This window comes from Pieris rapae, chromosome 2, assembly GCF_905147795.1.
Source record: "Pieris rapae chromosome 2, ilPieRapa1.1, whole genome shotgun sequence".
NCBI lineage: Eukaryota > Metazoa > Arthropoda > Insecta > Lepidoptera > Pieridae > Pieris > Pieris rapae.
Window position 1 is genome coordinate 1,792,796 of NC_059510.1, and position 16,927 is coordinate 1,809,722.

At 31.9% G+C, this 16,927-nt stretch overlaps 1 protein-coding gene across 1 annotated transcript; it reads left to right on the forward strand.

Moving 5' to 3' along the window:
* The first annotated feature begins 4,930 nt into the window (after window positions 1–4,930).
* LOC110999475 (RYamide receptor-like) lies at window positions 4,931–16,473 on the forward strand. The gene is made up of 6 exons (XM_045633764.1): window positions 4,931–5,563; window positions 6,274–6,472; window positions 8,585–8,653; window positions 10,127–10,285; window positions 11,880–11,967; window positions 16,303–16,473. The coding sequence occupies exons 1-6, from the start codon at window positions 4,932–4,934 to the stop codon at window positions 16,449–16,451; spliced, it is 1,296 nt and encodes a 431-aa protein (XP_045489720.1). The 5' UTR covers window position 4,931; the 3' UTR covers window positions 16,452–16,473.
* Window positions 16,474–16,927: the final 454 nt, after the last annotated feature.

Here is a 16,927-nt window from a genome sequence, read left to right on the forward strand (position 1 = left end):
AACAGCAGATGACTTTATTATTATGTAGATACATGGTCCTCAAATATTTATAACTTTTAACTGATAACTTTATAATCGTTTTTCATATTCGCATATGAACGTACGGAGAAACGGAGCATGCGCTTTGCATATCTGAGAAATTCAGACTCTGTAGTATGTATCATCGCGACGGATGTCCTACTCGTATGTCCGTTTTCAACTTTGAAACTTTAAAAGTTAAAAATTGTAATTAATTCATGAGAATTATATGAGTAGTTTTTATAGACATTATAAAGTTGCTGTGTTTGTGATATATAATATGTAAAGGTAAGTTCAATTCAGTATATATTTATTATATTTTAATTTCAAGAGACATATCAATTTTATTCACATATTTTTTAATAATTTACTTTATGTTATTATTGTGATAGAAATGACCATACAATTGATACTGCGTACATAGTTCAACATCAGCTTTAAACGAATTAAGGCTAACAGGCTTAAGATTTCTAAATTCTTATAATTTCTGGCACAAAACTTTTTAGATACAAAAACAATTGATGATGGTCGTACTTGAATTCGAGTATGCGGTGACATTAGTTGTTTCTACTATGTATTTGCATGAAATTCCCGCGAGAATGTAAGTGCGTGCTCCTATTTCATCATGCCTCCTGCTGATAGAGGACAAATCTTTGTGTTTTACCACGTACAATTCTCAGTAAATGATTATTCATTAACCGCTTAAGTTGGTCTTAATTATAAACGTACATATGCTAACAGTTAAGAAATCTTATTTTTATTTTACAATCAATCACCCCAAATCAGTTTTATAACTTACTTCGCTATTTACGTCATGTAAAGCCACGCCAATAATTATTCATAATTTCTTTAATATAACATTATATAAACAATATTACAAGTATGATGCGAACAATACAAATGAAACAATACATTTAAAACTTGTACGAGTTGGAAGAGATTCTAACAGATAAATCCTTTAAGCGCCAAGCAAAATCTCTCAACTTTTGTTTTATAAGAGATTTGAAATCTTTGGCGTTGTTACGTATACTATACAGACATCTCATCATAGAATTTTATGGGTCTATTTGCATTATTTAGCAGCTCGTGCAAACAAGGTAGGAGGTGAGGTGGTATTTCTGAGTATTTTAGTATAAGAGTGCCATCTTCCAACACGAAAAATATAATTAAATAATTAAAAAGTCAATAAATGTCTTCTAGTCGAGCACTTTTTTAGAGATGACATAAAAAAACGTGTGGAGCATGACGTACAGACTCGAGCGATAACGCAAGTTCGGCTCTGTACATCGAGAGCGAACAACGTATATGGCGAGAGAACGTCTAATAAATAGTCTACCCAAGCAGATATTATGATAGCCTAACGCTAACTAACTTAAACTCTATATTAAAAATGACTTTTATATGCATTTGTCGCGGGCCTAAACAAAACAGTTCTGGTTACATTAATTCTGGTTACAGCGGTTTTCTAATGTAACATACTGTGATATATTATATTATTATGTTATGTATCCCCCGGTACAACAAATAGCAATTAACATGATCCCAATAAATAAAAAAACTCGCAATTCTTTCGAAGGTATTTGTTTGTATTTGTATCAAAGGCGAAGTGCAATTTGCTACATTGTAGGCATTATTTAAGAAATTGGTTGCGCCATTTCTTACTTCAAACTGTATTCCTATATATATATGGTTTGGAAAATAAACTTTGCCATGTTTATTTGATGAGAATGTTAGACGAAATACAAAACGATGCGTGTTTTGTTCGATTCTGATTGGTCAATAATGTTTTGGTCCAAGACACTCTGCTACGCGACATGCTACGTCATGACATTACATCCGTTTCTGCCAATCACACGGTACCTCACACTAGAACTGGCGGTAAAAATAACATTCTAAGAATAATAAGTTGCCGGCCTTTTAAGAATATTAAATAATATTCTTAAAAGGCCGGCAACGCACACGCGAGCCCTCTGGCATTGAGTGTGTCCATGGGCGGCGGTATCACTTAACATCAGGTGAGCCTCCTGCCCGTTTGCCGCCTGTTTAAAAAACACACAAGGGTCAATAAAACGATGACGCCATTTTGAATTTCGTTTTATATTTTGACCGCATCACTTTTTCCATGCATGCCTAACAAAAATCAAACATAAGGCAATACCACGTATTACAAAAACATTGACGCTAAGGCACTGTATTATCGCCAGTCCATGACGGGGAACAATTTTATATCATGTTATGTAGTAAGTTCATCACAAGCAAAAATTCTAGGCATACTCTAAGCTGGTTGTAGCCCATAAAACCAAAAATTAATAAGGCCGTATATAGGTATTTACACTGTATATACCAAGATGTAAATAACTTAAAATACATTTCAATAGGTTTTCATTGTTTTGACTATTCATCTAACGCATTTTTTACAGTATCAATTTGATTTCGACATATTCCAAATTCGAACGTTAATTATAGCTGTAAAAAAATAGGACATTAAATTGGAATTTATGGTGTGAAAAAAAAGGTTTTATTACGCTCGTAATACGTGCGCCAGATTCAACTCGTAATGCTTGCTTCATTTGCTTTATCAATGCTTTATAACTACAATGCTTGGCCGTTGTTAAATGGCTAAAAATATTAAAATTACGTTACAATTTAATCTAATACTTTTGTTTACTTCCTTTCAGATTATTAGATACACACTTATATTCACAATCTAATCAATATACAGATTGTACTTTACAAAGAATACTTATATATCTAATACATAATATTATGAATACCATAAAATTTTATGATTAAATTATGAGATTTCTTATCTCACAATCAACTTAAATAAATATAAGGTAATTTTTATACAATAAATTCAAATAGGATATTTATCTATATAAGCGATCTTGACACATGGATAAAGTCATAACAGCAAGCAATAGTAATAATTCCTTAGGCCAATAGGGCTTCATTAACACTACATCAGGAGTACTCCAAGGATCAAAACTTAGCCCGATATTATTTAATGCTTTATTAGACTTGCAAAAAATATTCGATTACTATTCTGCCTATTCGGCTGCTTTTCTTATATGTATTCGGGCGAATACCGAATACTTAAATAATATATATTGTCACAGAGAAATAATTGGTAAAATGAAAAATTAAAATCGATTGATTACGTATATATTCATATTTCTGTTATAATCATTTAAGTAGTCATTGGTATATCTTCTGAATTGGAAAAATGGAGGAGTCTATTTATTTGAATTATTGTTGTATAAATATAAATAGTCTGTTTCGGCTTTGTGTTTTGTGGTAAACATTACTCACCATTGGGCTCCTCTGTTAAGGCACACTGCAACTCCTCTGCTCTGACACAAATAATAGAAGAGAGTAGAATAGAAGTTACAATTATTACTTCATCATCACATTATTAAAATGTATTATTACGTTATTAAATTAATATTAATTATAATGTTTCACGCAGATTATCATTGATAGTAATGATTTTTTTACAAAAGAAGTACATTAAGTACTTTCATATAATATATTTTTTACACTTTTGCACCAGAATTAAATAATAATAAACAATACTTTAAAAAAAAGGAGACTATTGTACAACGGGCGGTCGTGTCGCTACTCTTGAAGGCTTCAAAATAAATAATGAAAAAAAAAATAAAAGGGCTGTGAATAATTGCAAGCATGCGAAACTTAGTATGTCATAAAAAATAATAATATTAATGATAATTCCACAAAATTAAAAAAAATGGCAAAACAGAAAGATAAAAATGAAATAAATAAATTCAAAGATAAAAACTATTATAATTAAATAGACGGCATAACATAATTTGACGAGGCAAAGAGAGCCGGTAGGACTTGGAGCGAGGTGAAATACGAGGCTCAAGACCGAACGCGATGGAGACTCACTGTGGACGCCCCCTGCCCCACCTAGGAGTTAAAGGACATTAACTAACTAACTATAACATAATAAATAAAAGGTCAATAAGTATAAACATGGTAGAATGTAATAAATAATTTAAATTAATACTGGAAGGTGAGAAAATTCGTGTTTTATTTTACCAAATACAATTTTCACATAAATAAAACGGGAATTCTATTTATGAACACAAAAACTTTGTACTAATCAAAACAGAGTGGTCTTTATTTTTCCAGATTTACGCAGACAAAGGACATAGAAAAGAACAAGAGTAAAATAATTGTTTAAATTGTTGAAGCATATTGGATAAAATTTTTGGAAAATTGAAATTGGAGTTGGAAAAATATTTTTGTGTTATTAGGTCGGTTAGTCGATGACATTCTAATATTCCTTATATGAATAAATAAAACTATACAGCATTTTTTTGTGTTTAAACTTAAATTCTATTTAATATTTCTCTCGGATACCACGTGTAAATACTTTCGCTCTCAATATATAGAACCCCGTATATAAAATTTGACAGTTTATAAAACTTATGTAAATGCGAAATCGTAATTATTGTTTGTTTTTCATCTTCAAATATAGTTTAGAGTTATTTATATAAAAACTATTCTATCAATTCTTCAGATTATAATAATGTAAGCATTATATTCAAGTCAATGTATAATACGTTAACTTAATTTAAATATATCCTTATACATGGAGCATGTTAAGAAAAACCAACCAATTACCTTTCCAACTAGACTAATTTAATTCTAGTCTACCGTCTGGTTCATTAAATCACCATATGCATATTGGAAGTTAGAGAAAGAGTTTCTCTCAACAAAATAACACTGACATTTCTGACTGAATGACATTTTCTGCTTAAATACATATTATACTACAACTTGTGTTTTTTCTTTAAATATTATATCCTCTATGTCGTCAGTAAACCGTCAGTAAACTAGTAATCTAGTAACTGATTTCCTTTCAGGTACGACGACGAGACACGACAATGTCCATGTTCTATGTGGGCGAGAATACAACACTTAGCTATGTAATATTGTGCGGGACTGAATATTTCCAAAATGACACGCTTAATGACACGTTTGGGAATCACACCGGAACATCTCCACATTCCTGCGCTTCGATCAAGAAATCTGAAACGTTTTTCACATCATTCACATTTCACTTATGCGTTTATTTCATGTACAGTATCATCTTTGCTTCCTCTCTGTTCGGGAATGGCCTTGTTTGTTTCGTCGTAAATAGTTCAACGCAAATGAAGACAGTAACTAATCTATTTATTGTTAATTTAGCCGTTGGTGATATAATGATGACAATTTTTTGTGTTCCATTTTCCTTCGTGTCGACGTTAGTACTACAACATTGGCCATTTGGTCCCGTTATGTGTAAAATTGTGAATTTCTCTCAAGCAGTTTCCGTTCTTGTCAGTGCGTATACGCTGCTAGCAATATCTGTAGATAGGTATATAGTTATAACAAAACCATTGAAGCCAAGATTAGGAAAGAATATAGCGAAGCTGATCATTATGGCCGTGTGGATTGGGGCTATGATAACAGCAGTGCCTATTTTAGTAGTGTCGAGATTACAGCGTCCCACAATATGGCACGAAGTTTGTGAATTGTAAGTAATAGTCAAATAGATTAACGCCCGAACCCAATAATTAATCCACAATCTCAGATTTGTTAGAATTGAAATTCTGTGAGAGTCGATCGATCTCCTATCTGCATTGCAATAACCAAACCCTACGTAGATAATCCATTTTTGGCGACGAATAGAATGCAATCTCTTCGCTCTTTACACCCATATTTAATAATCAATATAAACCAAATAAAGTAAATTAAACTGTACAAATAATATTAAAATATACATGTCTATATTTAACACATATCAAGTAGCTTTTAATTATTTTAAAAACTGGTGTAAGTTCTCTCTATATAGGATATTAGCACAGTTGAACTGTCATTTTCATACAAAAGTCTATCCAAGTATCCACATACAACGATCCGACCTACCATGGATAGCTTGTATTGACAGATGGCTATTACAATCCGTCAATAGGTTATTGGCACACTTTTATCAATATTTGGATTAAGATGTCTATCTCAGATGGTCAAAAAAGGATTGAGATAGGTTATTGGGTTTGGGCGATAATAAGAGTTATTTCTAGATTTCAATTGATAGCGCTTATATTGAAGTCTACGCTTCTAACGTTATTAAGTTCTAGACAGAATTCTGAGAATACAGTAACGTTAAGCTTTCTCTGAAGTTACATGTGCAGTTTCCATTCCATTACTCTATATATTCGTAAGTAAATGCGCAAATGTTTTTAGGGATATATGTTCTGAGATGTGGCCAGAACCAAAACAAATGACACATTACACGTGGGCCCTATTAACACTGCAGTTTTTGCTTCCACTAATAGTGTTGATCAGTACGTATACAAAGATCGCCTGTATGGTGTGGGGAGAACAGCCTCCTGGTGAGGCAGATATGAACAGAGATTCTCGCATCCAGCAGTCTAAAAGAAAGGTAAGCACTTATAATGGGCTATTTAGGATTAACCTTTGATTTATTTGTGGACCACAGCTTGAAATGGTAGAAGTAGTCAATCTCAACTCTTCATACGCGTAAGAAGAGTTGAGCTTAACTACTTCTTATTTGTACAATTAAACAAAACATTGTGAGTTAACCGGCGTAACCCAAAAAGTTGTCGGCTTGTGTTAGGCGGCCGATTGCTGATTGAAAAAAACAATTGATCATAAAACACTTACAAAAATAATCTGGTTCATATGGGACTGTGACTTTATCTTGTCCAAGCTATATCGATCTTTATGGGATACAAAATCGCAGAAATTTTCTATAATGAAGATTGGACGCTGATGCTGACAGAATACAGGTATACATTTATTTTCTGGTATGGGTCAAATAAAAAACCTTATCACGTAAACTTGATTGACGGATCTTTATTAGATCTGACATTTAAGAAATAATAGATCTCGCAAAAAAATAACTTTGTTGCTTATACATATATAATGGGACAGAGTACGCTGACAGTAATAAATCTTCCTTACACTCTTTATGTTTTTTTTTTCGTGGGGAAATGCGTTACGCATACCCTCCCGCGGCACGGTTGCCTGTGTAGGGTTATGTGTGTACACTCTTTATTTAATGTAACATAAGTTATATATTATTGGAGTTTACTCCTTAAGAATCGATTTTCATATATAAGGCGCCCGGTATGAGAAAAATATGACAGGTAAAATCTACTGATGAGTGACCTCGTTACTGTTTTGGTGCGCACCTACGGTGCGCAACTTTCTAATTTGGTTCGATTGTTTTAAAAATAAATGATAATTGTCAGATAATAATAATTACATAATTTATCAACATTCCTAATGAAATATTTGTGCACATCTGAAATTGACTATTGTGAAAAGTTTAATGTAAAATATTTCGCCGATTTGTTATAATAAATGTATATAAAATGAATAAATATATATTTATATATGTATATTATTTTCATTAATTTGTTAATTTACCCTTTCATATGCTATTAATCTTATTTTCAGTTGGATAAACTCTTTTTGCGTATGTTTAGACAATCGTACTTAAGGAGTAAACTCCAGTCGTGCGTCGGAGCTGACACACACAATTTTATTATATTCTTTTTAGTTAATTGGTTAAAGCGTTAACAACATGTAAACAATTACACTTGAAACTGAAATGAGACCTACAGTTGTTACCACATGCTTAAATTGTAATTTATGCATGTGGTAAAACATTCTCGTTTCCGATAATGTCCAATAACATAAGTCTACATTAAAGAACACTTCCAAAAGTGAAGATAGTTTTTTGTTAAGTCAGCGTTGTGCCCCACTAACCCTAGTGTTTTCTTAGTTATAAGCTCATTATTTGACCTTGACCCAGCTTTAAATTAAGTGTTTCATTTAACATTATTATTATATATATATAACATTAACATTTAACAGGAACTGAACTTAACTCACTGTAAAAATAAAAAAAGCTATGATATAATTATTATTTCTATTATTGTTTATGCATATTTTTATTTATTGTTATTGCTATTTTTTCTATAGATTTTACTTTATTTTATTTATAGTAACGTGTTATTTTGAGTTTTTTATTGTTAATTAGTTTGCATTTATTGTACTCTACCCTCTGTAGGTGTTTCTTTTCGTTGTTCCACATTAGGGTCGCCTGGAAGAAATCGCTTCTTAGTAATAAGGCCGCCCGTTGCCATATAACTTTTATAACCTTTTTTTTTATTTTTGTTATGTGTATGTTTTTGAATAAGGTAATAAAGTATAAATAAATAAATATTTCAGTAAATACTGTTTCTCAGCGGCATTTATGTCGTGTCTAAAGTATACATACATATAACTAATACTATTGGGTGGGAACAAAAAGCCTTCAAGACTTCAATTTGGCTACAAACTGTGATATTGCTTTTAATAGACTCATTTTATTCTTGAATTATGAATGTTTACTTATGTCTACGCAAAGCGGACCAAATTTGAGTCTAGTTGCGGAAAATGAGTCCACCTACCCTACTTATAGTGCTACCGGTTTATAAAAAGTGGCTTTAAGGATTATTTTATCTTATACATATATTGTCTACAGATGATCAAAATGATGGTGGCAGTGGTCACAGTTTTTACGATATGCTGGTTGCCGCTCAACGTGTTTTTAGTAAGTAAATAAAGGCATTAGCTATATAAATCATAATCTTAAAAATTTATTTTTTAATAGTCAAGTTCATAGAGAAAAAAATCTGTCATGTTTCTGTCAGAAAAGTTGAGTAGCTTAGGTATTTACTTTTTTAAATTCATAATTTGTACTTTAATTTTTTCTTCCTTTATTATTTATTTTTCTGTGGTCACAAAAGTTTAAAAAAGCCTTTGGAACTTGGATAGTTTGAGATAGGCTACAATTTTTCATTTGGGGACAAATCTATCTTGTAAAAAAAATTTTAATAGGAAACGAGAAAGCAATAAATATTATGCGGCAATTTTTTTTATTGGTAAGAATGGTTTGGATAGACCTGGTCGTACATACCTAGACGAAATCCAGGACAAACAAGAGAAGTAGCCATAACCAATGGGCACCTGTCATGAAAGTGGATGAAGCGAGAGAGGTATGTCAGGACTATAGCAAGTGGAGATCTATGGTCCCTGCCTCACACTTTAACACTCATTACACTCATTCAATAGAGTTATATTATGGATAATTGCGCCATCTATGATGTTCAACTTTACACATTCTGTTTTCCATAGTGTAAAAACTAATAGTTGGCGATATTACATTCTGCCAATTAAGTTTATTGTTGGAACCTCATTTTTGATAGTTACCAATTAGGATGATTCGTCTAAATCAAGACAATCAAGATGTTTGTTACATTCGTTGAGACTTATTAAAAACTTCTAATAATTTTAATTAGCTAATTTTTTTTCCCAAATAAAATAAAGATGCCGCGCGCTTATGAATTAGTTGGATAATTTTTTATGGCCATAACTCTCGGCAAAATTCTTTTAATTAATTTATTTGTGTTAAGGAACTTAATTTAAATAATTAAAAGTTTTTATTGTTAATCTCTTTTCACTGGATCACGCTACTTTTCTCGCACTTTATCGAAATTTGGTCGGTATAAATATTAATGCTTTATACAGATACCGTCAGACTTCTTGAGCAAGAGAGTGGGGGAAAGTTTGCGCATATCGCAGCGCGGAACACAAACGTCACTCTCCCGTCGCCCCCTTTCACTGATACCTAAAAATCGCTTGACATGTGTTCAAGATGTTTGCCGGTATCTGTATTTATGAAAACATATTTCGCTTATTACATTAACAGTTGCTTACACCGTAAAAACGTCTGTCTCACTACAAAGGCGAGTCATTAATATGTTGCGTAATTCACAATTTTATAGTATACATTTTAGCGCCTGTATAATTTTTAAGGCAATACCTCTGAGCCTAATAAATATGTATTATATTTATTGTGTTTCATTTGAAGATACATTAATTATTTTTTATGGCAACAGTTTTAACGTTATGCTACACGCGAGAAAAAACAAAAAGATATCAAAAGGAAACAAAGTGTTTTTAATTGAACAAGTAGTTTTAGTAATTACGTTATTTTAAAGTGAGATATAAATAATATGTATAGATGTTCTGGAGTGCCCACGAGAATGATGAAGAATGGATTACATGGCCAGGGATGCCATACGTCTGGTTCCTTTGCCACTGGCTGGCGATGTCGCACTGCTGCTACAACCCTGTCATCTACTGTTACATGAATTCTAGGTATCGCCGAGGGTTTCAAGAGGTATTTATTTTTACCCTTCCTTTCTTCCGCACGTAATCCTAAAATTACTAGAACTACGTAGATACTTCTCGCTTCACTGCTACATTTAATGAGCTAACTCGATATTACAACATTATTATATTTTAAAAGAATCTTCATACCGTAACTTTGTGCTCTTAATGAGGTTGAAATTTCTATTTAGGTGTATTTAGGTATTTATTAGGTGTTGTATTTTTTGTTTTGTGGTTGCTTATGTGAAGTATCTTCCTGCCACTTTAAAATATTTATGATCTAATATAATTGATGTGTATGCGTATGTGTGTAAAATTTGAGATGTCATATTTTCTTGAATAATTTAAGCATTCATGTTGTTTTAGGACTTCTAAAAAAAATATCAAATTTTACAATTTCTAGTTACGGCCTCAATTGGAGTTTGTGTTATGATAAATATTTTTTTTGCAAAAAATTTTTGGCGCTTAAATACATTTCCGTCTCAACCTTCTTGCTTATACTATTACAGTAATAATCTTTGAAAGCTGTATGACGTAACTCACGTATAAACAATTGCTTCATTTATATTCTAATTATATAGGAATTTACCAGTATGTCAGCCATCAAAAAATCAGTGTTAGGACAAAGTATTGGAATATAAATGAAATAAAAAATAAATTCACGTTAAAATCCATCGAGAAGGCAATGGTGTATTTAACGAATTATTGATAAATTATACAAATTAAAAACAGTTATCATAACAGTTAAAATTGTATAAATATTTTTGTACGTCGTCGAATGGACTAATAAAGGTGCTTTTAGATAATTGATACATTTTCAAATTAATATTTTTTTAAATATACCGAACATAGAAGTCGGAATTTTATGATTATAGTTTAATTATTGGGTATTATTGACTGACGTAATTTTTTAATTTTTTTTTTAAAAACAATTTAACGTGGAGTGCCACGAAATAAAGCGATTTTTTTTATTAGAACTTTACCCTCAGGGATTTAATCCTCTTTCCTTCGTACCGACATTCAATATTTTGAATGAGCGCTTTGATGATAAGCTACAAACTGCTGCATTGTCTATGAGCAATCACTTTTTTTAATGAACCCTAGTTAAGCCCGGTTTCATTGAAGAAAAGGTTTCAATAAGAGTGACATTACAGTCTATTTATAGCTTGTTATAATTTATTACATTTTTACATATGCGTATTTAAAAAAAAAAGAAAATACTGAGCCAAAATACAATGCCAAGACGGGTTAGGTAGTTACATTGTCACGCATATAGCCAGAACGCACCATAAATGTTAAAACGATACAACGATTGTTTAGTTTTGTATAATTTTTATCATGTAAGGGTTTTTAGCTGTAAGAATGTAATGAAATTAACTTTAGTCTAACATCGACCACCGTAGATTTAGATTATGGAGTCTTAAATCGACCACCGTAGAAATAGGGTCTGGTATCGACCATAGTTTAAAATTACACTTGTAATATTTTTATAATTCAATAATAAAGTTTCTATTTTTTTAAACCTTTAAATACCGTCGCGTATTGACTACGTACTATAAGTAAATGTTATTTATATAAACACGCCATTGAAACCCATGTTACAGGCCCTAAGAAGACTCGTTTGCCGACACAAGAATGCCACAAGCTGTTCAAGCCATCGATTCAGTGTATGCGAAGCCATTCCCTTGTCTGGTAAGTTCTATTACACCCCCAGCTGACAAATTTTGTTAAATTCATTAAATCATTAAAGTTTAGTTAATAGTAAAACAATACATTATGCAAGTAAACCATATATATTTTTATATAAGATATATATATTCCTTTTGTAACCGATATAAACAAATTCAATACATTTACACTACACGACGTCTCAAGAGCTTTTAAGTATGGGGTACTAACCCATGATCAATATTATAATTATTTCAAGTTTTCATGCGAATTAATTTAAGAATCAAAATTGTTACACAAACCCTATTAAAAATCATTACAATACACTTCTACGTCTATTACCTTATTCATTTTTCTTCATATTATTCTGTAACCTTTTTTAAAATATTTTTTTTGATAACCCGGATTAAACACATCCTAATTCTTATTATTTTTATAATAATTTGCACAATCAGCCATATATAAATAGTCATGCAAATGTTATATTGATTTTTATAATGTCATATAATAAGAAAATTAATGTCATATTAATAAGTTTTAGTTTTTATTTTTTCATAAGTTAATAATAATGATCTAAATACTCGCCCACGCTTAAAGGCACTTTCCCTTTAAGAAATAATCACCTTTCCCTTGAAAGAAAAGAAGAGAAGAGAAGAACTTCTAGGAAGGTGATTATATAGTTTTGTAGCGTAACAAATATTGTCGAACATTATTTCTTGTAAGTTATACCTTTCGAATCATTCAACTGTTTTGCTACAAGGACAACACTACTGTATGTATTAGTATGTTTGGTGGCGATTATTTGAGGGATGTTCAAATGTAAAATGAATTTCTTTGTTTGAAACCGGCTGCTGGCTCTAATTGTTTTAAAGTAAATACAATTAGTAGTGAGATTGCGATCCTAACAAAAAACTTGAATTATTCAAGGGTTATTTGATCTAAGATACTTTAATATAAGTGTAGTCGAACTTTGGGCATTATCGGAAACAAGAATGTTATATAACAATTTATGAGTTTGGGATAAACTAAAAGGCTCATTTTGGCTTCAAGTATGCGATAAATGTTAACATTTGGTTGCGCTTCTAATTTACTAACTGGAATATATACTTAACTCAAGTTATGTAACAACTCTAGCAAGGTGTATTTAAAAACAAAGGAAATGTACACAACCAATGTTTGAATCCAACCTAGCCTCGTTTGAATTGCAAGTTCTAATAAGTTATTATTATGATGCTCTAAATGTTACTGAGTGCTTTCCACAACTCATTTTGCAGACTTGAAAAGTTATATATTGTGGGACACTAGCTTATTAGTTTGCTTATTTAAAGTTTTAGTGATTTGTGATAGGGTTTGTGATTTAATAAAATAATTTTACCAACGAACGAAATGCATTTCTGAGGATTCCTAAAACAATTAAAACGTTTATGTACTTTTATTTTTGGGAGCTTTGCTTAATTTTGGTGACAAAAGGAGGGGGGGGGGCGTAATAATTGCAGTAAATCTGCATCCGTAATACTTAAACGGCTCCAAGGCTTAAATCGTCTTAAGATCTGACATAGAGAGAACAAGGCTAGTCATTCGTATAATCCTCCTTTGAAGATGAAGGTCGATTAACGAAACTAACAGACACACAAACGTCTTTCACTGCATTAGCATTCAATAGTATTATTACTGAAGACGTTTGGAACATAGTAATCCAGTAGCATAACAATCCTACGGCCTCTTGCCACGTATGACGTTTGCGAACGTAGTGGATACCCTGCTAAACAAATCTTCAAAGGCCGGCAACGCACTTACGGGCCCTTTGCCATGGACTTACATAAGCAGCGGTATCACCTCACACAAATAAAAAGTTATTGTACATATTTTAAGATTAATTCGTCGTTAAGAGTAGACTCTCACGGACAAAAGGTTGTGAAATATAATGTGTCTTTCACAAAATAGTTAATTATTACATGTTTTTTCCTCTGATAAGTGTAAGGACTTCTCTAACGGATATAGACGTCAAGTTTCCCTGTCACTTGTATACAAAATCAATTCGCATTGACAGTGGCAAATACATTTAATAACAGTTTGTATACAACACAAATTATTTTCCAACTGTGAACGCTTAAATATTAAAATTTTATTAATTTAAAAGCTTCGCTTCGGGGTGTTGACTGCAAAATTACTTTCTAAAAGGTTCTTTGTTTACTTTAAGAACTTGATATCTATCTTTTTTACATTTTGCGGCGAGTTTTAGCGAGTAACTTTTATAAAAAAATATAAAAGTCACTTTGATGCCTTGATATTCTAAGCTTTTACCATTTTGTAACTGGCATCTCATCTCATGTTAAGTAATACCGCCCATGGATACTCACATTCCTAGAAAGCTCGCAAGTGTGTTCCCGGCCTTTTAAGAATTGCTACGCTCTTTTCTTTTGTACGATTGTTTATTTTTTTAAATTAACGAAGCAAAGGGGCAACTCACCTGAACTTAAGTGATACCGGCCGCCCATGGACACTTACATTCGCAGAATACTCGCAAATGCGTTACCGGCCTTTTTTTAATTTTAAAATTAAAGAAGTACGCCTTATTTATTACGCGTATAAAACGTATGTTTATTTTTTACTATTTTCGACCCAAACAACGTCTTTGGACTCACAACGTCCGCATTTCTTTGATTCTATGGGGCTCTAACTTATCGGTGTTTTTTAAGTGCTTAAGCAACACCTGGCAAAACGCAAAATGTCCATTTTGCGTTACTAGATGGTTCAAACAGCATTAATTGTCATGAACCTAACAACATTATTAATATACCTTATATTTGAATTCGAATACATTATACGTTTAATATTTTGACTTCAAAAACTAGTGTAATGTATAAATATGAAATTTTAAATATTTTCTAACTCAAATACATAATAACGTTCCTCTTGAGGCAATTTGAAGTCACTGTACAAATATTAACAACACGAGTAAACAGAATTTATCATTTTTATTTAAATTGAGTCCCCTTTTATATTGTCTAACGTTTTGATGAATAAGAACAGATAGTAACTTTTGTACAGTGTTTTTAAAGTCCTTATATTAAAAGTGGTAAATTGAAGTGGGACCAAACTTTTTAAATTTGTTTAATTTTTTTAATGGCACAGGGGGCAAACGGGCAGGAGGCTCACCTGATATTAAGTGATACCGCCGCCCATGGACACTCTCGATGCTAGAGGGCTCGCCAGTGCGTTGCCGGCCTTTTAATACTATTTAATTATTACCTAACCTACAAAATGTTAAGAAAATTATAAATAAAATTATAAATCGTAAATAGTGTTATGCAAGTGCTTAACGGGAGCGGGAGTGTAAAGTTCATTGATTTTAGGTTACTGACCTCACCTAGTATTCCTAATTTCCTAGGTAACATTGATTTTTTATAGAAATTTGCCAATACTTTTATTGTTCGAAGTAAGCTCAGTTCCACTCTACACATCGTTCGATTCAACCACTCAGAAAAGCAGTGAGTCTTCCTTAGGCATGGCATTTTCTTACGCTTTCACCGTATCTTCAGCGAATACCTCGAATTATCATTAGTGCGCTGAAGCATTGTCGTGGTGAAGGAGGATCCTGCTTCGAGGGCGCTGCTGTCAAATTTTTTCAAGAGAATAGGCAAACAGCAATTGACATACCTTTCTGCAGTAACTTTCCTTCCATCTTCTAGCACAACCTTTCCGACCAAAGAGTGAGGTAATCATCCTTTATCCTTGACTGCATCCTTTCTTTACCATAGTTCATCGATCCTCGAAAAGAAACACCCACTGAGCTTAATGTCATTTTGAATGTAATGACATTTCAGGGTTTACGACAGGGTTCGCTGTGTTCTGTGACGATCTCAAATACAGAATTTGAGTCACCGCCGTTGAACTTATCCAACTTTTGGCGACCCCAATCTATGCGAAGATGTTTCTGGTTTTCGGTTAAAGCTTGGGGAATTCATCTGATACAAAGCTTCCTGAAACCTAGGCTGCTCAGATATCCAGATTGTGAAATAATTATTTAAAGATTATAGAATAGAGCTTTTATTGCATATTACATAATATTATTACAAGGGTAATTAGAGTGTGTGAGAGAGACGACCTACGAGAGCGAGAGAGCTACCTAATGTTAACATTGAAAATTCTATTAAAAAGGCGAATTTTTTTATTATATTTAACACAGATTATGCGAAGTATTTCCTTTACAAGTGCATGAAATATTTTTATGATAGACTTGTTGTATTTATATGATTGGATGTGGCAAACGAATCGTAGTGGGATGCCGCCCAATGTATACGTGCAACACTGAATTTGATTACCAATTAAGATAATTTAAAATTATTTTTTTAACAGAATTGAACGATGGGCGACTATTCCGACGATCAACCTGTATCTGTCAACGAAGAGCCCGCCCTTCAACCGCCAAGTCGTCCAAACAAAACTCAATTCAAAACTGTCAGAGAAATGTCACTTTATCTGTTCCGTCGAAATTATTTAATTAATAATCTTAACTGTATGTCTGTATGTTGAAAATAAACTGTGATATTATAAATCGAATTTTTATTATTATACATATATATTCATACCCTTCTATACATTTATAAAACAGTAATATGCTATTTGTAATTTGGCACTATGAAAATATAACTATTCGTATTTTGCTTTGCTTAGTAAAATTTAATAAACTTATTTATTTGACGTTTAATCTGATAAAACAACGCATTAATAACGGTCATTTAATTAGATTAATAACCAAATTAAATGTTCAAAATTTAACGTGTGGTATCGGAATATTTGTGTTGTCGTATGGTAAATGTGAATACGCAGATTAAAGCCAAAATTAATATAGCGGTTCCACTCTAGAATCATACAGGTACAAGAGTAATAATATAACAAAATCATTCGTATTAAATAAGTATCCTTTGTAATAATAACCAAGGAAATTAATATATAGTAATTCCCCAGATAGGAGTAATAA

Excerpts from the sequence above, each read along its gene's own strand:
- LOC110999475 (XM_045633764.1), top strand. The coding sequence starts at position 4,932 with ATGTCCATGTTCTATGTGGGCGAGAATACAACACTTAGCTATGTAATA. Across the intron at positions 5,564-6,273 it reads TGGCACGAAGTTTGTGAATT|GGATATATGTTCTGAGATGT; the intron begins GTAAGTAATAGT and ends AAATGTTTTTAG. Across the intron at positions 10,286-11,879 it reads ATCGCCGAGGGTTTCAAGAG|GCCCTAAGAAGACTCGTTTG; the intron begins GTATTTATTTTT and ends CCCATGTTACAG.